At 35.2% G+C, this 24,099-nt stretch overlaps 1 protein-coding gene across 1 annotated transcript in view; it reads left to right on the plus strand.

Moving 5' to 3' along the window:
• LOC112461135 overlaps nucleotides 1-23,874 on the plus strand; it is a 130,472-nt gene extending 106,598 nt beyond the window's left edge. The window contains exons 5-7 of the mRNA XM_025026262.1: nucleotides 5,070-5,140; nucleotides 16,958-17,233; nucleotides 19,346-23,874. Of these exons, the coding sequence (XP_024882030.1) occupies nucleotides 5,070-5,140; nucleotides 16,958-17,233; nucleotides 19,346-19,462 (464 nt within the window). The 3' untranslated portion in view covers nucleotides 19,463-23,874. The remainder of the gene's footprint in view (nucleotides 1-5,069; nucleotides 5,141-16,957; nucleotides 17,234-19,345) is intronic.
• The last annotated feature ends 225 nt before the right edge of the window (nucleotides 23,875-24,099 follow it).

Below are 24,099 nucleotides of genomic sequence, written 5' to 3' on the forward strand. Positions count from 1 at the left end.
TCTCTCTCTCTCTCTCTTTTTGGGGGAAAAATCGAGAGGTGACAATAGGAATCTGTGATTTCAGTAACTCGCGCGGAGAGAATTTTTTAAATAACTCGATAGGTCAATTCACAATTCCTGTCGCAAACACGAATGACTCGTTTTTATTTTTTACGGTCATGCTCTACCATAGCAATTGTATGATTGTTTTGTTGCAGTTCACGATATCTCCCGCGAGCGTGATTCCGCGTTAAAAATTGGTCAAAGCCCAATTCTAAATATAGAATGTACTCGTCTCACGGAAAAACGAGGGCACACGCGTGACAGAGCATAGAAGGAGAATTGGCTTCGGCCACGTCGCATCTGTCGTCTATCATGTAACACAAGGAGATTTATCAAGATTGGCTCGATGTTGCGCTCACGTTATTCGTCATGCATTCATGGTACATTGCTGCATCGCGAGCGGACTGCAATTGCATATTACTATCGCTCGCAGTATTCTTTTCTAAGACAAAGGTCGGGCTTTCAAAGTAGAAGTAGCTTCAGTCTTTTAAAAAGCAATCGATAAGTCTTTGACGTTCAAAGAATTATCAACAATAACAAGAATATTCCATGAGTTTATGATACAATTTTTGTGGTATAATTGAAATACAATAATTTAGGTACGGGAACAGTTTTTAATACACTATCCACGTAAATGTATAGGGTGTAAGGCAAACCGGCCATAACCGCCGCCATCCAACCGGAGTTATAGTCGATTACAGTTCGCGCGATGCGCGAAGAATACGGGAGGCGGAGGGACATATATCAGTAGCGTGAAACAATTTCGATATTTGCGGTATGCAATGGCAATGCGGTTTACGGACGCAATTCGGAGTCATGCCATTGTGTGCCCCGCAGCTTTGTATTTCCGCCTCTTTCGCCTATGTCTCTGCGTTTGGGCAATCTGTGTACATTCCATATATCGCGATATACCGTAAAGAACAAAGAAAACGACATTATTGAATTTTTATTGTAATATATATCTATCGTTAATTTACTACAAATTTATTTTAAATAATTTTTATACAAGATGTGGATAAGTTATCATTAGAATGAACGCTCTATATGTAACATTAAATTAATGAACCTTTCAAATCGATAATTTTGTTTATCGATAATGCTTTAAATACACATCGTTTTCATCCTGCAATCGCTTTTCCTAGGAATAAACGTTCTATAAGTTCTCTCTTGGACTTTGTTCAGTCACAGCTATTTTTGTTTGTTGGAAAACTTAAACGAGCTTCAGGATTAACTTTGCTGCCATGAAGATTAGCGCTTGTTTATAATTTATAATACAGCTGGAATTTTTAAATGCTTGAATAAATAAATATTTGAAATTTTTTGTTTTCATAATTTCGTTTTTTTTTTTTTTTTTTTTTCTTCCTAAACTGAATATTTGTTCTTGTCTTTTCTTCTCTGATAATATGTAATGATCTTTGCATTGTTCTGTATATGTGAATGCCTATATATACGATCAATGTTGATCGTGACAATATTGGTTCACCCAAACAGCGTTATCACGAAAATAAAATCTTTCACAGCGGTACTTTGCGCAACGAGGGATCGATTTTCACAGTCAAGCAATTTTGCTCGGAGCTCTCCGGCGAGCTGAGTCTAAATGAAACAATAAATCTATCTCTCACCGATCGTTTTGCGCCAATTCTCTATCGTCGATCTATCGTCGAACACACACGGCATAACGTTATTACGATTTGCATTCGCGCGATTAAACATCCTCATGAAATTGAAATTTGAAATAATTCCTAGCGTTAAATCACAATTATGCTTCATGACTCTTAACCTTATTCACTACTTAACTTTTAAAGGGTGCATGATCTATCCATATCTTTTAAATGGTTTCTACCCTTACATCTTGGAAACCCGAGCAGAAACATGATTTTTTCTGGCTATATTAACTTACCTTAATAATTATTTTCTTGTTTATGGTTCAAAAATGAAACTTAATGTAGTTTGCTGGCTTTGATTAAAAGGAGGGAAAAAAAATACTAATACTTGCCTGAAATATGAACAGATAAAGGTGCTTTAAGTCTATATACCGTTAATTTTTCAGTACGCGGAACAGACTATCCTACAATTTATTAATTTTCTGTATCGTTTATTTTGATACACGTATGAATTTTAATATATTTTATGTGTCATATTGTTCGGGATTGAACGCATTAAATCTATAAAACGAGTAAAATTGTTCCTAAATCATTCCGGGAAACGACTTTAATTTAAAAGCTAAATGTAACTCTATACATATAAAAGCTTATATATAAATTCTAAACTTATTCCAGAAATAAGCAGGTCGTTTCTTAGAACTTGCGAGAGACAGAAAAACTGTTTCGTTTTTGCTTGTGCCGACTCTCTCCTTTTGTCTCGGAGCCTAGTGCCCTAGTGCCCTAGTGCGCGAGGTAAACACCCGGGACAAAGCGAGAGATTCGGCGAAAACAGCTGATCGGTTGCCAATCTCAAGATCAGCTGAGTCGTTTGACATTTTACAAATCAACTGCTTTCTTGGGATGTCGGCATCCGATTAGCTTCACAGATTTTTCAGCCCGCTGCCGCGGGTCCGGAGTTCGCGTTAATAAAGACCCTGACTTCCGCGCGCGGATTCGCACTCGATAGCAATACACCGAATTAATAGCGAGCGATTTCCTATATTACGATTCCGTATTAGAGAGTGTACGCGATTCCGTGCTCGGCATATTCTGTCGATCGGCTTCTAACCCCTGCCTTCGAACCTGTATTTCGCTGCTTGCGAAATAATAATCGAGCTTGTAGAGCTGCCTTTTCCGCGCGCATTCGCTCGCGTCAATTCTTTAGTTCGCGAAAGTTACATTTTGCGCGCGCCTTTTATTCGCTCGCGTCGCGCCCCAGTTCCTTCATTCGCGAAATAAAACTCTCTGTAAATAACTTGTAAATATTCTTAATTTTAATTATAGACTTTTTTCGTGTAAAAAATTCTGTATAGATATCGAATATCCTTCGAACTCTAATTCTTTCGTCTATTCGCGCACACATATATTTTTTATTCCTTCAACATTTTCCACGTTACATGTTACGTCACAAATTAGAAACATAATTTTTCTTGGATTCTGATATTTGTCTAATGTAAATTAAAAGAAAAATTCCTAACTGTTCTAGCGTACTGCTTCTCGCAATAATAAATCTATCTTTGCACAATATAACATTTATCTAAAATCTTTTTTTTTCTCTTAAGCAAATGCTGTTAAATTAAAGCTCAAATTTATACGTATACGTTCTCTTTTTAAGCGGCGTAAAGTGCCGTAACAAATTCTGTTAGCCTCGAGCGTCCAATGGCCTCAAAGTGACCCTGCGCGTTTGGTACGAACGCCTTTTAGCAACGCAATGCCATCCTCGCAAATTGAAATTCCCATCGAATCGTTCAAGTAACGTGACGTGCCGCATATCCTTCGGGAAAAAGGCACGGAAGCAGCGAGTCGTAGCGTTTCATCGGAAATCGGCCGTCGTTGAATCCGACCGATTCCCCATATATCCCATATATCCGTTTGGACGATACGCGAACGCAATATAATAGACGAGGTTGAAGGCTGAGAACTTTTATATCGCAATGAATCGTTATCAAGATGCCTAAGTGCTTCTCGTTCGTTCAGAGAATATCGCGCAATAATTTCTGAAAAATTGCTCCGCTATATCCGCCAGCGTCAAGCTTCCGATCCATAAATCGTCGATAGGATATGTGCCTGCGCTATGAATACAACTGTCTGAGCACTCAGCAATCTTTTTAGAATATTGCTTACGGAATTTTACGACGATCCTTTCGAAAAATTTGTCTGAGTAGTAGTGTGGAGTCGCGGAAAGAGAAAAAGCCTTCACTAGTCAGATAAAAAAAAATTTTCTTACGATTAATTGATTGCAGATTTAATCATGTGCTACATAGCATAAGAATAGTTAAATGACATTGTATACATTGCATAATTAATAATTATGATTAATTTAATTATTAGGTGGCAGGAAGTTTTTTTTTTATTAATGTTTTCATAAATATTAAGTATAACACGTACGCTTTTAACATTATCACTTATATTATTTGTCCGAAACAGAAAATCATTAACAATGTAAATTTGTGGCCGAGCTTATGTGGTATTTTGATCTACATGACCACCGAATGTTGTACGGAAATATTAGTTCTCCGCGATCGACCGCTATCCCGTTATTAAATTTTTCGCGGACATACATGTTGCAACAACCGCAATGCTTTTGCCACCACTCTGTGTTCACTGCCAATAATAATTTTTTCCACTGAAGCAACGAGCGTCAATGCGGAAAAACTCGTTAGCCCTTCGACGGTTATTGCGTCAGCGTTATTTACAGTCAACGTTGTGGCTTCGGTAAACCGTGTTCGGACAAGCTTTTCTATCACAAATTATTTTATCCGAAAAAATCATGTCAGTGTTTAATAATTGTAATAACTGACTTATGTAAAATGTATAAAATATACATATAATACATATAGCAATTATTCTCTATATAAAATTATGTACATACATATCTGTATAAAATTGTGTGTATTGAGAAAATGACAAGCACATAGAATTTATATTAATTATTTGCTATATTATTATCTGGCAATATATAAAATACTATTTATCTATTATATCACAAAACGGGATTTGTCAGGTGCATTGTGGTGTACAATGTAGCATAACGCAAGGTAGTACCAAGAAAGTTTTATGTACGTAAACATTGAACTGAGTTAAACGTAATGCTGTCGTAAGATAATGTTAGAACGGCTTGGCAAGCCCCGAAGGAAACGCACGAAGGGCTACGGCGGCAAGGAGAGGACGTCGGGAATTTGAAAGCGTGTGCTCTCATCCCGCGACCGTGTTAGGAAATTGCTCTCCTCTGTGCTACGTTGCATCCAGCGTAAATTAGAATACTGCGGTGACGCAGCCCGCGAGTGTGCGAGTACGCGCGGATATTACCGGCATTAGTGTGCCGCACGGCTCGCAACCAGTTAGATCCAATTTAATGTTCTGCTCGCTCTCCTTGGGTTTCAGATCTGGACACGATGCTGTACGGATACACGAACAGCATATACGTGCTTGACCACACGCCTGAATCCTTGCCGGTGAGTACAATTCGGCCGTGTAACAGGCCACTATGGTACAGCTGTATTGCGAATTTGCGATCCTCTCGTAATCCGGGATCGCTTCATTCTATGAATCATATCGTGATCATAATTGTTATAGTTATTTGTATTTATCTTATATTATCGCTGATCGTATATTTTTAAATATCTATACAAATATTAATAAGATAATAACAACGACCGAAATAAGTAATAAATTGCACTTAACTGTTTAATTGTTGGAATATAATTTACACAAATATCTGGACTAGATATAGCTTTCTTACTTCATTATAAAGCGATGGTGTGTGGTTGCGGCTTAACTTATATGTATTTGAAGAGAATTAATTCGACAAACAAGCCGTCGCCAAAGCGTGCAGTACAATGCGTAATCAGGCCGTTAATCGCAAACGTTGCTGCAGAATGCATCATTTAGTATAACTATTATCGTCGTATAATCACGCGTAGAGTTCTGTAGTCGAAGTGGCGAACAAGCTAATAACAAAACGGTGATAAATGGTAAACATACAAATAATTCAAAAAGCGCCATAAAATATTTCTTATCTAATTGTAAAATCGTTTCATATAACATCGCGATGAAAGCTGATTACGATACTGGATACGATAATTTGGAAAACGTGTAATTCGGGAAAGTTCAATTCTCTGATGTGCGCACAAAATAAGCAATTATTCGATACCATTATTTCACGCTCTAATGGATATGCAATTCCCGATTAGACCCATCAATTATTGCTATAATTGCGTAGCCAAACTCCGGCGTCGCTCGATGCATAATAACACATAGATCCCAATGACGATAACCGATTAATTGAATATTCCTAACGTAATTAATCGAACAATCGTATAACTGTAATTTGCGGGGAGTCACGTTAGACTTCGCGATACAATAGCAATAGTACTTAATTGCTGTTCATTAAACTAAATTTTAATTAAATTCGATGAAAAAAGATACGCCGACTTCGGTACCAATTAAATTAAAATAACGTGCGAGAGTTTTGGATTTCAAACTTGTTAATGGACGTGATAAACAACTACGAATTTTATCCACATCCCCCAAGCCATTTGTTAATAAATGGTTGTTTTTATTAAATAATGTTTCAAAACAGAGTTTGCGTATACAAATACATGCAGATCCGTGTAGATCCATCAGATAGGTTTGCATGCGCGCTCGCGTAGTTGTTCGTAGATAATGTTAATCGCCATAATGCATATGGAGTAGGAATATGGTAAATAAACGCATAATTAACTGCTATATATTATTGTTAAATTATAGTATTCACTGTCGGACATGAAAGCTTTGGCGATTATTTGTGTAACGAATAAATTAATATAAATTATGAGTAAGATATCGCTTTATCAGATATTATTCTACAAATAAAATTGTCTATCCATAATGTGAGTTACATATATTTTGTTATAATAACTCGTACAAGATTCTTGCCAAACACATAATAAAAGAGATATATTATAAGAATTATTTGTAATATTTTCTACAATTTTTTATTTTTTTCACAGTCACGCAATCCCGACATTTGTCAAAATCAGTGTTAAATCACCACGAAATTATCTTATTACAATCTTTTAAACCGTTTAATCACGCAGATAAAGATATTATTGCATCGTTAAAATATTTATGCGACATTTCGTAGCGCGTTGTACATCGTCGTAATAATCATAGCATGAACAATGTCTGTCGCAATCGCATTCACGAACGTGTTCAATTAATACAAAGTCGATCGCGACGCAATGGTATATCGATACATGTTATTATTCGGATAATCTATCGGCGATAACATGATTTAACGAACACGATTACAATATTTGGGCATGCCCCGCAGATGTTGCAAAGTACGGGCGAAACGTGCCTCATGGTATGGTAATTAATGCGGGAAGCATTCTGTTCTCTTCCAATGAAAGTGCATTCGTTTGGACTCACGCACTAGCTTTAGTAATTTCGTTTAGTAATTTGCATTAGTGTGAAATCGGCGGCGCTACGCGAATATATAACGCTCTCAAACAATTTCCTGCAATTATTTGGACATCATGTATGCGACAGCATATACTAGTGATAGATAGGAAAACAAAGAAAGAGGCGGGAACATGTCGGAATGTACGGTGCGTGATACTCATCGAAGCGACCCGCTTATCGAAGCGTGGAAAAATGTATTAATTAAACGAATGTCATCCGTGTCAATTAAAGCTCTTTTTACGCACCGTTGCGCGCGTTGTTTTTACGCGCTCTGCAAAAATATGTCAAAATAGATTTATCTCTGCTCAGTCGTTGTCATGAATATATATGTATACCAAATTATGCTTTATACGTCAAATGCTTCATATAAATTTACGATTATATTGCAGACTTTATTTTTTCAGTTTGAACATGATATGTGTTAGCCATTTTATATAACGTTAAGAACTACTGCTACAACGATATATATTCCGATCTATTATTATAATCGCAAATAGATTTTGTCCTGGAACATAAATTATTGTTAACAATACAGCAGAACATGATAATACCTTTCGCCAGATAATACCTCTCTCATTCGTACGTGACAATTATCGCTTCCGTGGTTCATGAAACGATGGGACACAAAGAAGCGGAATCACCATCGCCGCGAGCAAAATGCGTACTTGGACCAAGGGGGGGGGCTTAATAAAAATCCTAGTTTCAATAAAAGTAGATTTGCCATGGGCGTACCTTTATTAATCTGACCGCATAAACGCCACGATACCGCCTCGCGGTATTAATCCTCGACTAAACATCCCTCGGCGAACAATGTTCTCCTATTACCCCGCTCATCGGTACGATGAAACCGATATAATTATCCTGTTTCGCAAATCGTCCTACGCGTCCTCGTGTGCGCGCTTGTAACCTCCCCTCCGACCGTTTTTGTCCCTTTATCGAAAGTTTCCTATAGAGCTCTTCTGTCGGTATTAATTAACTTAATTAGATGGGTTCTCTTCATTAGCAGCCGTCTCTCGATGGTTCTTGTTGACAGAGGTTTACAAGGGGGATTAACAACATGGGCGAGCACTACCCTCCCGGACGAGCAAATACAGCTGGATATTATCGCTGATCGGAATAGATTCCCTGGTAGAGTGATCAACAATAATTCCAAAGGAAAGATCGGGAGCTGAACATGTTCATACGACTATACATATTTGCTGTTTAATGACGGCAGGTTGCACTGGAAATATTTAATACCCGCACAGAAGGGAATTAAATCGCAAAATAATGGGGCATTAAACGCGTTTCATAAATCCATAAATTCTACGAGCGCTAACGATAGCTTTATGCGATGTATAACGTTGATATAACGATACCGATTCGATATTTGGAAAATTGATGCGCATTAATGGGAACGGGAGAGGAAACATTATTGTAAAGCTATTTTTGTTACGCGAGCTTGCTGCTATCGCTTCCATTATCGCAATCTTCGGATTTTCAATTTAATATGTAACATTAATTAATATATACGGAAACAGAGGAAATTTTTATTCTCTGCTAAATTGCTTTGTAAATTTAAATTTTTTTTTTGTTAAAGCAAATGTATTTGCTGAATGATAACGGCAACAATTATAATATGACTTAAAACTCAATTGCTATATTATAAAATTAATTTTGGCTAATTAACCCACAAGATCGATTTTGCTCTACTTTCTGTCCTTTCTGGCTTTCTTCGTTTGGCTAAAATTAATACAATTCTTAATTCATGAGTTGATAAGTACAAGCAATTGGAACGATTTGTGAGCAATTAAGTTATTCGGCTTATATATAAATCGAATCGATCGCTGTTATAATCAAACTATGTTTACGCCCAATCAATACTTGAAGCTAATTATCCAAAGCATACCGAAATTCAATTTCCGGACGGTCAAATTGTCAATTTTAGTGTATGGAGAGTTTAATGAATTTTCTTTTAACGTTATAAAAATATATTTTGCAGTTCAATAATTTGCATTATTAATAAAAATCGATGAGTAATGTAAAAAAAAATTAATAATAGAATAGAGGCAAGAGTAAATTGAAAGCATTTTAAAGAAGACGTATACTTTTTTCGCTGTGCAATATCTGTTTATTTACGGATTCTTATAATTTACGTCTAAATGGAATATTTCTGTATTTAATCTTGTGATAATTGGAGCAGGACAAATTAAAAACATCTTAAAAGAGATGTTTTTTTTTGCTGTGCAATATGTCAACTATTTTTGAGAGACAAACTATATGTATACTTATATAATAATCTCAATAATAATCGGAGAATTCGTCCAAATGGGATATTTTTCCGCTCGATCTTGCGAGAAGAAATATAATGGATAATATATCTTGTGGGAGGTATATCTTGCAGTACATTTTTCAACATCAAGTAAAAATTATTTCTTTCCCCACTACATAAACTCCCTCCGCAAAATCCGGTCTCGCGGCAAAAAGTCTTCGTCAGTCGTTCTATCCAAGTCCGCCCTTTCGACCGGGTTATCTATCAGTGTTGAAGGATTCGAGAAAAGTTCGCAGCGCAGCAGGAAAATACCAAGACCGACGGACGAGGATATGCGTCCCGAGGGATCGGCCTGGGATACTGTCTTCCCCTGTACACTCGGTACATCGAATCAGCTTGGCGCTTGTTATCACCCACCATTTGATCTCTTTGCCATTTTCCATCGACCTCTTTTGTTCGTCGTCGACTGCTCTAAAAATGACGTTCCCTTCAGGCGTCGCCCTCGAAGGTGATAAAATAAAGATCGCGCCTTTACTGCTCGGAAAAGAGAAATGGCTATGGCCGGAGAAAAAGTTTTTGTTTTCCCGGGATATAATCGCTCGATACCGAGGACTCATGCAGAATTGATGGGTCGCGATAAAGAGTTAAGAGCATTGCTTTCATCCCTATTCCGTACTAGAACGTTAGAGATAGGAATTTTAATCGTTCGTTAAGGATGATTGTTAATTTTGTAGCTTTAAATCTGAATGCAAGTTTGCAACAACATTTTGTCCCTTTTCTTTAGTCGAAAAATTTTCACAAATACGTTAAATATTATCATGTAAATTAATGATATTTTAATAAAAACTTTGATTATAAATTTATAATAAACAAATGGATAGTAATATTTAGCATATATACATGTTATACTCTTATTATTATAAAAATTATTCTATATTATTGCACAATTAATAAAGTATGCAGTCAGATAAATGATATGTCTTTTTACTTTATTGTATCGAGGTATTAACATTCCAAACAAATACTTTAAATTAATTTATGATCTTTTCCGGACGCGGTAAATAATGCTAAAAGATAATTGCACACCTCTATTGAAGTTCCTCGTGACAGTAATGTATCGACGATCTCGTCAAAGTTGCAGCGCTAATACCATGTCTCTGAGACTATAAAACAAGAAGACAAAGATACATTTTTTACTAACAAAGAAGTGACTCTCTCGATTGACATGGACTTCCCAGCATATTCGATCTGTATTATTATAATATTATAAGTCAAAGTAGTAATAAATTACCATTTTGTCCAAGAATGGGTATATTTATTGTTGCGGGGTGTAACGTAAATCGTCATTTGAAATCTGTGAGGATCCTATGGGCCATTTTTTTGCTTATACAGAGCATCCCCTGAGACGGATGTTTATGTCTCGTGGGAATCTCAAGAGTTCAAGAACACGATGCGATGGTACGATTTCGCATCGGGAAAACGCGGCCCGGCAGGCAGTGCCAACAGACATTTCCATTACAAAGACGGCTGGTTTTGGATGGATCAAGCCGCGAGGATGCTACTCGAATATGTATGTGAAACACTCGTGAAAGGGGCTGCCTGACCTCGAACTCGAAATATATATTCGTCAAGCTGCCTATTTCAATGATTCCTGACAGTTCCGGAAGCCCTTCCCGTCCGTCTTTCCCCGAATTCGAAAGATTGCAAACATTGAAATATCGCAGTTATTTTCAATGTTACAGTACTCAAAACGCACTGTATGAAGTATGATCCCCAGACAATATTAATCATTTATGCTCTGGAGATTTACGCGACAAGCGGCTTATCGTTGATTTAAGAGTACAATATAACATTCATTTCTGTATGTAACAGATCGCGGAATTAATTTCAGCAGCACTTTTTTATTTTATATTATATTATATAAATTTCGTACACTATTTTGTCAAATTTGTTATGTAAAATTAATGGCTTTATCCATTGACCGCGCGTTTGTAAAAGAGATCTCATATAAGAGCAGATATGAATAACTAAATCTAAGCCTTAAGGCATACACAACTCATGGTCGCATAATATTGGCATTGAAGGAACATTGCGGGGATTACATTTGCTTAATTTGTGATTAAAATGCTGTGTCCGTTGGTAAAAAAAATTCCATTTTATCTAATTATTGTTGTTGATATTTTAATAATCCCTTCTTATTTATTTTTTGCTATATATCTTCTGTGGAAGATGTGATTGTTAACTCATTCAACGTTCTTTTTTTCATGCGTTTTAGTTTTCTTTGTTTCAAATTTAAATGCAATCTCCTATTTTTAAATTTTATTTGTCTTCGTAACCTAACCCAACAGAGCGTTCCAGACGTGTACTGGCCATCGATTTATAACTAAAGAGAAAATAGTTCAGAGAAATATATAACAAAAGACTGAGAAAATTAAAGGCAAAATATGGAATGCTGAAAGAAAAAAATTGAAACAAAAGAAAGAAATATAGATAGAAAATAAATTAGAAATGGAAAAATTTGAATTATATAAATTAGATAATAAATAATTAAATAGCATAGTATTATTGTAAATTATGATTAATAGTATGATAATGGAAGGTACTTAAAAAAATGTTTATACTTATATGGAAGTAACTGTTTTGGAGAAACGGAACAGAATAACACAAAATATGATAGTAACAAATGTATTTTTAAAGACTTCTACTTGTTCATCGTTGTCAACATATTTTTGGAATCTTCTCCAGGTGGTCTTTAGAGCCTTGAAGCACTTCCCCATATAGCCCCACGTTACTTTCATATAAGTGTTAACATTTTTTTTAAGCACTCTGTATAATTGAGTTTGATAAAGATAATTTCTTTGATAAACATTTCTATAATTAAGACAAATAGAAGAAACTGTAGGAACTATATTTTTCTTATAAAGGGAAGGAAACTTTGCTAGACGGATGTAATTAAGTCATAAAAGTTATTGGTAGGTACTTGAAACTTTTCATAATCTTGGAAATTAAAGGTTATACAACCTTCGAAATTACATCAAAACCAGCAAGGATATCTTTTCAAGAAATATTTAACCAAGAACTATTGATTTTTGCTTTTGTAATAAATTTGTGCAATATTTTATTTATGATATACATATGTCACATATAAGTCACTAACTCCTTTACAGCGAATGCATCTGTTAAATTTTACAAAGTCGATTTTCTTCTAATATCCATTCCGAGTGTTCCAGTTCGATATAATTATAATTTAATTAGCTGTGTTTTATTCCATTCATATAAAATCTCGTGCGATAAAAATTTATCTAATGTTATTTTTCGAAATTGATTTAGTATATATTATTGTATAAAAATATGTCATCGCAATTGCTTGTACGAAATCTGAGTTTGGTAATCGAGAGAACAATTATAAAACCTTGAAGAACGAACAATTTCCGGATATTTATGAATTATATACCAATGTAGGCATTGTCTAGTCTCTATGCAATAATTTATCCACGCTGTACGAAATTTGTTTAATAATTAGTCTAAAATTAATGAAAATTGAATAAACATTCATTATGTTTGTAATTTTAAGAAAGAAGTTACATTAACCTATACTATATTGCTTGTCTTTTACATATCAAAATGCATAATGGAAAATACAATTGGTTTTTGTATAGCGTGGATCAAATTTATGTCGAATATAACTCAACCTTACAATTAGTCGCACGTAGGAAAGGCATTTATTTATTCATGCTGTATTAATATATTTTGCAAACAAGTCTTTAAAACAAATAATTAAAAAATCATCTTAAGTATCAAACATTGATGCACATTGTGTGCATAGCAATAGCTATATTATAGTCGTCTGGGCATCGAGGCGGCAGTGTGGTCTAGTGGTAGAGCGCCAGACTCGTAATCTGAGGAACCAGGTTCGAGTCTATTAGAGCCATGGAAAGTTTTTTTCCAAAAGCTGCGCTTTCCGTGCAAGATTGGGGCCCTTATGCGGAGCAAACTGGGCTCCGTCTTTCGGGAAGAGTCGTTAAGCCGTTGGTCCAATGGGTTAAGTGAGAGGAGAAGGGTAGTAGTGGTAGTAACTGTTCGCCTATTGTTACGTCATTATTTCCCGGCAAATAATATTTTTTACAATTCAATAGAAATGAATCCCAAAGGTCACGAATTGGTGTTAAATTATCACGTTGGCGACGTTCTTCATGGTGTACTTTCGTCATCGAACTGTAAATGTAATAATAAAGATTCAAAACGGAGTATACTAACATGGTTGAGCGATAGATAGGTGTTTCATGATCTGGTTTCCATAATTTCCTAACAGTAATATAATTTTTTCTTTCGATTTTGTTAAAATATAAAATTCCTATAAGGGACTACTTTTAATTCCTCGAAATTAATATATCTTAAAGAACTATGTAATTCTTTATAATTTTTTCGTTTTTGTGCAATCTCAGTGTTAGTATATTCGACAATTTTACTTAGCAGTAAAAAAGTCGTCAGTAAAAAGGAGAGACCATACGTCCATTGGAGTATCCTTATCCTTCGCATCGCCCAACACTTCAGGTTCATAATTCGGTACATTATCTGCTTCTGTTTCTTCTTCTTCCGTCGGCGGTGTAACGGACCATTCAAAGCGGTAGGCGTCACGGCTCTCCAAGGATCCAGTTCCTTGCGTCGATGCCATACGCTGCCTCTTCGTCTTCACTTTCAGCGGGTCGCTTTATGCGGGGCGTTTCCATTGTCGACTAAAAATGATTGAAGATACTAGTTTATATTATAAATACAGAATATTATTGAAAAGTAGAAACATGCATAATATAACAAAGATATAAAGTTACGTTGATAAGAAATATTGTACTTTTAAAATACACTTACTCGACAAAAATGTGACGCGGTTACTGTGATCACGTTTGTGAGACCTATAAACACTTTCGCGACGTTTTCGTCTTCGCTACTAAGGTCGATTTGGCATTATCGTTATAGCTGCCACTTCGGGAGATTCAAAACTATGTTTCCTCCCCACCACAAGTCAAAGAAATCATTATTATTACCTGAGTACAAATACTATCAACCGATGAAAGTTTCTGCTCGAGTTTTCCAGATCCAAGAATATATTAACCTATAGGGTTAATTCTATATTTTTTTAATAACTTTCTTTTAATTATTACGTTCTCGTGTTTAGTATTTTCTGCAATATTTAATGAAATGAGATCTTTTAACGAGTTCCAGTTGCACTGAATGCAGCATCTCGCTGAATTTTGTGGGGACTTCCATTTTTGTTTTTAAACCCTTCGTAGGTTGAGGCACATTAAGCGGTGAGAGCTTAAGCTGCTTCGACGGTGCTCGTAGATGAAGCTCGCTGAGGTTCGCCAAAAGTGTATCTTGCATTTTCGGCGCGAGAGTTCACAATGTGTAACAACTCGCCTGCGGCGATCTGCGCACTGAAAATGCTTCCCAAGCCGCGCTGCTTCGTCCCGGTTTCCCTGATCGTAACTAGTTTCAACGAGATTTCCAACAAATTCGATGAAAAGTCTCTCCGACGAAAATACGAGTAAGCAAGATATTGAGCTGGCTAGATAATGGCAAAAAGCATAAAGCATATCGGCGTAATTACGGTTTTCCCGACGCACTGACGGAACGGTACCCGCGCGCGCAAGAGTTGCGAAGTTTCGTAAGAGTGCAGGGAAAATTGTTCACGCCCAAGATGGGAATTGAGATATCTTCGTTCGAAATTCTCCAACTTTTCAAGATGAATTCAATTATTCGTTCTCCCAATTATTTTCTTCCAGTAGAACGATCCGGGGATCCTACGATGTAGAAGCACATTCACTTCGTGGCGCTCATTTTAGCGAGCAATTTTTAACGATCCCCTTGTAATTAAGCAAATCGCTCTCTAAATGTCACCGTCATCCGAGTTTGCGTTTGAGCTCCCGGTATATATATATCCCTTTATTTTACGCACGAGAGGTTTTCCCTTGTAGAAGGTGGTAAAAGACCGCACCTAATCCTGTATTAATGATCTGTCTGCAATTTATTTCTGACTATAAGAAACGAGGACAAGTTGCGCGAAAATCTTTTTTCAGATATAAAAGTTTGAGAGGAGTCATTATGAGGAGAGTTCGAAATAAAATACGCGAACGAATATCCGGCGCACAATCCTGCAATTTTAATAACATGTTTATATTAAAAGTTTTAAAGTATATATATATATATATATATATATATATATATATTTTTTTTTTTTTTTAAACTTTGAAAGAACGAAAAATGTGGTGAAGAACTGCCGCGAAATATCTGTGAAAAGGCATATATCCTTCAAGAGAAGAATACTAAAATATAAAATTAAAAAGGACACTTGTACAGCCTCGCAATTTTAATAACGTATTTTTAATAACTATTGCTTCCAAAAATAAAAACCACGGGAAGATAGCTGTTAAGGATTGAACATATTCTCTATGTAATCGAGCCGCGAGGCAAGTTCTTTCGGCTTAATGCAAACATTCTCAACCGATTCTCAATCATCCAAGTGCGTGAGTGTCCAGAGAGACTGTATTCTCTGCGAGTAATTATCGAGTTCATCAAAGGAGTTCGCCCCGAACCTCTGTGGTCGTGTCGCGTTCGCGCTCGATCGGAGTCTGCCTCGCGAACATAATTCTCCGTACGACCGCAAGATTTCCGTCGTAAGGGCATCAAGTCGATGCTCGGCAAGATCTCCGTCTCGCGTTTGCGGCAGACTACCGACGCCTCAAGATTTCCGAGCGATTCGAACCACGACAGTGTCCGTGAAATTTACCAAGAGTTTTCGGTGCAAATTAATCGCGGTAGCGAAAGTCGTTCTCTTATCCGCAGCCCTCCCCTTGTTTCGCACTCTTTCTGAGTGGTGCCGGCATAAATCGCGCTCCTCTGAATCCTGTCGAGCACGAAACAATATCATTACGGGATTTTTGTGTTACGTTTTTATTGTAAGAGATATCCTGGAAAATAATGTTCGCGAACATTGCACTGAACGTTAAACACGTAATAATTTTAATAACACATCTCTTCCGTTTCATATGGCATGTTTTTCATTATCATTAATACTCGCTATTGTTAGAAAAGTCTTTTGCCTGGAGAGTGCACTACGAATGAGATCCTTCGCGATCCAAAACGAATAAGATTTCGGGATACAAGATCCTTGTTGAGAGTGTTGTCTTGTTAGGTGCACAGTACGCTTTGATTCTATAACAAGCATTATTTGTAGTCTCGCTGGACACTATTTGTGTAATTCCAAATTGCGTTATACATATCGTTTACGATGAAATTTAAACGTCGTTTTTTTTAGTTTTTAAAATATGATGACGGAGTTTTTAATTATTATTTACATTGTTAAAAGATAGAGAGAATTAATGAAAAAACCTATTGTATGTTATTATCTCTAACATGCAAAATATCATCTCTATATGAGTGAATTTTTGCAACAAAAAACATGGAATTCTAGTGTATTTTATTAACTGTAATATGTTATAAGATTGACATATTAAACATGTTATGCACGATATCGTGGCGCAAATGTAGCATCTACTAATTAGTAAATGTACGACCGCAGGACATGGATATGCTGCAGCTGTTCGCATCTCCGGCGGGTCGAGCGTTACTCACGAGCGACAATCGGACGAGGGGATCAACGTCGACCTCCTCCTTGTCTCGAGAATCCTCGTCGAGGTTGAAGAGCAGCAGGAGACCATCGGGTACTGGCACAGTCAGCGCACCTACGTCGCCACCAAGACGGCGGAAGTCAAGCGCCGAGCTTTACAAGGAAGCTGTCGAAATTCTCGGCCTCACTTGCTCACTGACCGATAGCTGTCGTTGCATCGATTGCCAGGTAATCATTTATGATTTATGCTCGGCATAACATACATCAGGCCTGCTATAATTTTTTGTGCAGCTTTTATATGATATGACCACATCATGATGTGAGATGCGTCGAACTTGATACATTAAAAACTCAAAAAGTTACTAAAGTTCGAATAAAATTCAAATCGTCGATGAATTTGTAATTTTAACAACTAAAGCTTTCATTTACCTAGAGATTTGATTATTTGAATGAATGAAGATATAAAAATCCATCAATACAATTTTATAACTTTTCACATTTAACAAAATTGCAATGCAAACTGGATGAAATGTATGCTTCAGTAATACAATTTCACTTTTAAAGGATTTTTTTATTATACGATTTGTCGCATTTGCTTGTAAGCACTACAATGCCACCCATATTGTAAATATTAAAAATTTTATTGCAAATATTAATCAAGAAGTATTAGAGACTTAATTAATATTTACGGACCATTCCTTTTTCTTGTGAGCCAATTACATCGCGTATGCAGTTGCTGCAGACAGAAATGACGTCAATAACTGTACTCACGCAAATAAAGTTGATATTGGCTAGTTTGTATACTAATTGGACAATTCTGTTACGGATTACTCGGGGCGGGACGAACTTTTTTTACTGCTCCATTTTGGCTTGCACTTCTAGGTTCGTTAGCTACGGAAAATTCTGATTTGATTCCATCAGGTCGCAAGACCGTTAATATATAAAACTATAAACTTCAGTTGTCGCTTCAAAAATTTTTGTTAACATTACATAAATAAATCTTTGATCTAAAAACTGAGAATTACTAATTAATCTTTCCAAAAGCCCAAAATGTATATTATCATACATATTTTTATACGATGCTTTTTTATTTTATTTTTTAGAAATGAATAAACAGTAAAAGAAAGTAATAAAAGAATTTTTGTGTAACGTTTATTAGATATACACCCGCCCTATATATATACATAGAGCGGGTGTATACCTATAAGTATAAACGTTGCACAAAAATTCTTTTATTACTTTCTTTTATTATATATTAATATATATATTAATATATAAATTCTGATAATGACATATTCATTATCAGAAACCATTTCTGGCAAGAACGTACCTAAAAATAAGTATGAATATTACATATAAAAAATTTTCTACACGGAGAGAATTTTTTGTTATATTTTACCCTTAAATTCACTTCAAACTTGGGACAATTTGGCAACCAAGGAATTTTTAAAATATACAAAAGACATTTTACAAACAACGTGATGAAAATTACCAAGCAGATTGGTAAATTTTGAAAAATTATTGAAATTTCCTAGATATATTTTAGTAAAATTAATCAAACATATTTTATATTTTAATGTAATAGATATCACGGTGCGTCTCGCTCCGCACGTACTTTCATACTCTGAAATTCAACGTTTATATGCCTACTGTCGAATCTTTCTAGTCTCTGGCCGCAGGGGGAAGTGATCCGCGCAGTTCCTTGGGCCTAACGCACCTACGGCATTACCGAGTTCCCGACACCGCGGACAAACACGAACAATTATACATACATTCATATACACTTACACAGTTTCGAGTTCAAAGTTCTACGAGTTTACGAGTTTATATTACGCAGTTTAACTTCTGTTTGGGACGCTTTTATTGAGGCGTTCATGTTAATCTAGTCGAAGTCTCTTTTGTTTTGATGTGATACAACTAGTTTCGGTTTCGCTATTATGACCACATGGGCTACCCCCACGGTCTTTCCTTTATTTAAATAAAAAAAAAAAAAAAAAAGAATCTTTCTAGCTACTGAGAATTCGTCTGTCGAACGGCAAATATAAAGGACTCGTGTGGCAAGATACTTTCAGTGGGTACCTTTCCGAGAAGTAGCGATCGAATAAAAACCGACGATATTATTAGTCGGATTTGAACTCGGATCTTTAGAGCAGCGCACATCTCTCTGCGCCACGATTGCCACGGATACAAAGAAATAAATTATTTTATGATAAAAGAAATTAAACACACATACTCTAATAATGTTCTTTTAGCATGTCCTCTTTATAGGCTTCATTGACATAAATTCAAGTACTTTTCTGCACTGTTGCAATTTACTAACATTCGTTATTTTTTTTGCAGAGCAATTACTTCGACTGTGATGACGATTGCGCCGATGCTGGTACAGAATTAGCTGCAGGCACTCCTATTCTATTGGACCACGCTCTGCATCATCTGACTGTGTGTTCCATACAGTAGCAAACGACCGGTAGACGAAAATTTCGGTCCCCTTTTTAGCTCGCTCTGCCATACGTTCCAAAAGAGGATGACGACATCGTCAGCATGTCAAAATCTTCCAACAATTGCACAACAATTCGCGTTAAATACAGGAATTAGCGAGACTGAAAAACAGCTAACGCGGCAACGATATTACGTAGATATCGAATACCGGGTAGCACGAAAATTGAATCGTTCGTTTTGCATTCCGTGAGTCTCCATAGAGTTTAAATATACATTTTCCTTGCCAAGTAAAATTTATCTGACACCTTGTACGATTTAGTAATTATTTGCTCAACCATCGGATAAACGACAGCGTTAGGCGTTACACGCGATACGTGAATTATTATTCAGATACATCCAAACATGTTCATTTCATGATAATATAGTAGAATATTGATGAACTTTTACGATAATGATGTAAAGCAAAGTAAGTTCTTGCACATTATTATTTGTTTCGTATTATTGTAGCGGCGTAACGACTCGTACGTTTGTATTGTATTCGAAAATTCAAAAATTACGTTCAGAAACGATGATAAAGCACGGCTCAAAAATCGCTCGAATTTAAATTATGCCAAAACAGCGCCAAAAATTTTACGATAGGATTTCCTAATTAATAATTAGCCCATGCACTGCGTTCGTACCCCGTTCGGTCATCCATCGGATAAATGTACCGGTATATATTATCTAATCGGATCGCCGATATGCGCGGTGTATATGAAGTCTGTATACATACATGTACGTGCATGTATGTATACAAACATATATATTATATTTACTACATGTTTTATTATTAATACCTATTTAAGTCTAGCGAAATGCAATTGTTGAATAGTAAGTGCGCGAAGCTAAATGATAAGACACTCCAGACGGTGGAAATAATTTCGCACGACGTAATGTATAGACTTTATACGTACAATATGTTACGCAGTTGAATATGTGTTCGATTAATTTTTCTAACGTAAACCCCCTTCTACTGAGAACTCTACGTTGAGTTAATTAAGGAGACGCGAATAATAAAACGGAGTTGGTTTTCTCAACTTGTGTATGGGGCAAGTACACAGTGCCCATTGTAAAACAATGTCTCGGCGAATTTTTTATTTTCTATATAAATGAGATTTTTGTGAGATATAATTAACAACCAGAAGGTTAAGAAGATTTCTCGCAACATGTAATTGTAAGCGACGTAACGATAAACAAAGTTAGGCCTGAATTACGTTGCGCACTTCGAAGAAGGTGACATAAATTAAAAAGGTGCGAACGGGAGAAAGCATCGTACTGTGAAAGATTAAAAAAAAAGCTTAGCGATATATCTAACCGGGATTTCAAAGAGGGTCAAGTGCCAAATAATTTATTGCTAAGCTTTGCCAGATAAATAATCGAATTGTTAAGGAAACTGTCGCGTGTATGTTAATTAAAACGTTGCGTTATATATTCGGACGCTCCGATAAAATTTTATACCGAGCTGGAACAAAATATTAACTTTTAGATTTAATCTATAGGAATCTGGTATAATCTCTGCTCGCGAAACTTTTTCTCTTGTGTATTAAATTTTCATCGCCTTGTGTTAGTTGAACATCTTGTAGTGTTCTTTTAAATCATTCCGTATAATAATTTAAATTATGCAACTTTATAATGCCATATATAAGCACTCCATAATTTTCAGTTTTCAGAAAGTAAGTGTATAAAATTTAAGATGTCCATAAATAAAAGGGATATCTATAGAACTTTATTCAGGATACGTTTAGTAATTAACGAAGAAGTAAATCGAAATTTTCATGCACTTCCATCAAACTTCTATCGTGATTAACTTAAAAATGATAATTTCAATGATTCGTGATTTTAACATTTCAAATTCAATTAACATTCGAATGTTTCATTATTAAAGCTATAATTAAAGCTTTACTTCCTTACGTAACTTCGCTTTTAATTCAATTCAGTGTTCATCTTTTAGTTCAATTAAATGTTCATCTTCATTATTGAAACTTGAAAGTGTACTTTCAGAGAGACTGGTATTATATAAAAATCCTGGGCGAGATAAATCCAGCCTTTTCTTGTCCAGAATTATGAGCATCGACGAATTCTCGTGTTTTTCACGTAAAAGCACACAAATATAGAAAATTTATTGTCGGACGAAATTAGAGCGCGACATCATCGTTTCTTGTACAATTTCATAATTTTGTAATTTTTAATTTGTTTTTAACTTTTTAATTCTTATTACAATACTTTCCAACGTTACTTTTTACAATGAGACATTTTGTCGATATTAGAAATAATGGACAATTATAATCTAGTCAGTCAGACTCGACATCAAGTTTCTTCTAACTTGTTGAATGAGTAGATTTGCGTCTTTTTTTATCTGAATAGTTGTCGCAATTTATTGTGAAATTGTGCAAATATAATCTTTATGAAAACGATAAAAATTTTTCTTTACATGCGGAAAATGTTACACCTGCGAAATTGTTATAAAAAAATAAGTGTCTTTGATGATCGATCTCTTCACTGGAAAAATGCTCTAACGATCTAAAGACAAGTGGCAGATTTTTAAATATCGTATAAATAATTTTTAAGCTATTATACGTCAAATAACTTCACAAAACAAAATTTATAAAACATTACGATTGTTATTAGCTATCAGAGAGTAATCAGAAATATTGCATTCCACTTTAATGACGCAATGAGAATAATTTCCAGGGCCGGTTCTGACGAGTGTGCAATGTGTGCTTACACGTAAAATTTTAAGGACGTAAAAATATTCATAAGAAATACAAAAATAAAAATGTTTGATATATATATTATGTTGTCATTAAACCAACCGCAGTTTCACTGTAAGAATCCGAATGTTATCGCCAATGCTTGAACTCGAATTAATTCGATTGCCTTTAATCCAAATTCACTAAATTTAGTAGTCAATGATGCTGCTAAGTAACTTTTAAAACCGTCATTTTTTTAGCTTTTATTCGAAAATTGTATTGTTTTTCTGCATCACATTTTTTCTGTATTATCCTATAGATGAGATGTATTAAAAAATAAAATACGAAAAAAGCTTATCGAATCATTACAAAATTTAGGTTATATTGTTAAAAATAACTTACACTTGTCATTTCTAAATTTGTTATTTTTTTAGAAATGTTTTCAATGTTACCGACATAACTGTTGCATTTAGTGAAATAAGTTCTGTGAAATTAAAATTAATAAAGAATTATCTGCAATCCTTTATGACTCAAGACCGATTAACCAAATTAGGATATTTAACTATAGAACATAAACTTTGAAAGTTTAGATTTATTTGATATTGTAACCGTTATAGATAGTAAAAGGTCTAGAATAGTTTAATGGTAATAAAAAAATTCTTTTGTTTCTTCGTGGTTTTTTAAATACAATGTATGTTTACGAAATACTTTATACGTATAAATGTATATCTTTTTGTTGTCTCGTTTTTCTACACATCTATATAAAGGCGTAAAAATTGTTCTCGCACGCAGACTAGTAAGAAGCCAGAACCGACCCTGATGATTTCTACCACGCTGGGAAAAGTCTAATTGTAAATTGAATGATTGATTATACCTGATAAGTGATGTATGCTCTTCTCCATGAGCATACGTTTATAAATTAGTAATTGGTTGATCAATGATGATGAATATCAAATGACACTTATTGATGTATCTTTTTTTACTAAGATAGCGGTTATTTATCTTTGTTAAGAAGACGCGCTATAGCAGAGTGTTGGTATGATTGAAATATTATCGACTAACGTTATTAAGTATAGATAGAAATAAAAGAAGCGATCTTTAATTAAGTAGAAGCGAAGTGGGAGAGAGCCGCGAAATTAAAGTTTAATGTTTGCGATTAATATATCGATTGAGGCATTCTAAGAATTCTGAATATTTCCTTCTAATTTTGCAAGCATGCAAGTGTCGCCGTGAATGAAAATTTCATTACGTTTGCGTCCGTTTAGTAATGTCGTGTTAAATATATTTAGTTTAGTACAATTATATTTATTACAATTAAATATTAGTATTATAGCATAGTATTATTACTATATGATTAAAACCGTATGATTATTAATATTTTGTATTTCGGGCTCTTTTCTGCATACATTCGTAGCCAATCCAATTTTAGAATGCACGTTCGTTGCGTCGGATTGGCTTCTTCTCATCGACGAAAGTAACAGCGCAATTACTAATATCGTTCCAGATATATTCGAGAGCCGCGAGAAATCTCGCGAGGGTAATGTAATGCGAAATCTCTGGCTTTTAACCATTTTATAGTATAACATAAAGTGCGAGGGAGATTCCGAGCAAAAGATCCTCGTGAGCCGTTCCGGCGTACTCTTGAGTAAGAGACTACCATTAAAGTACGATACAATATACTCGACTCTCGTTTCAACCGTATTCATTTTTAATGGCCCTTTTCCTTTCCCACATGCAATAAAAATAGGATTTATGGATCGACAAGAAAACCATTAAATTATTAGATCAAATATATCGTCACAATGTGCGTAGAGATATACCATATTTAAGCTATTCATAGACAGATCTTATATATAAGATCGTTTTAAGTTCATCTTTAGATTACTTTCATCCCTATTCCGTACTAGAACGTTAGAGATAGGAATT

Source organism: Temnothorax curvispinosus, unplaced genomic scaffold (assembly GCF_003070985.1).
Source record: "Temnothorax curvispinosus isolate PA1 unplaced genomic scaffold, ASM307098v1 QBEX01011098.1, whole genome shotgun sequence".
Lineage (NCBI taxonomy): Eukaryota > Metazoa > Arthropoda > Insecta > Hymenoptera > Formicidae > Temnothorax > Temnothorax curvispinosus.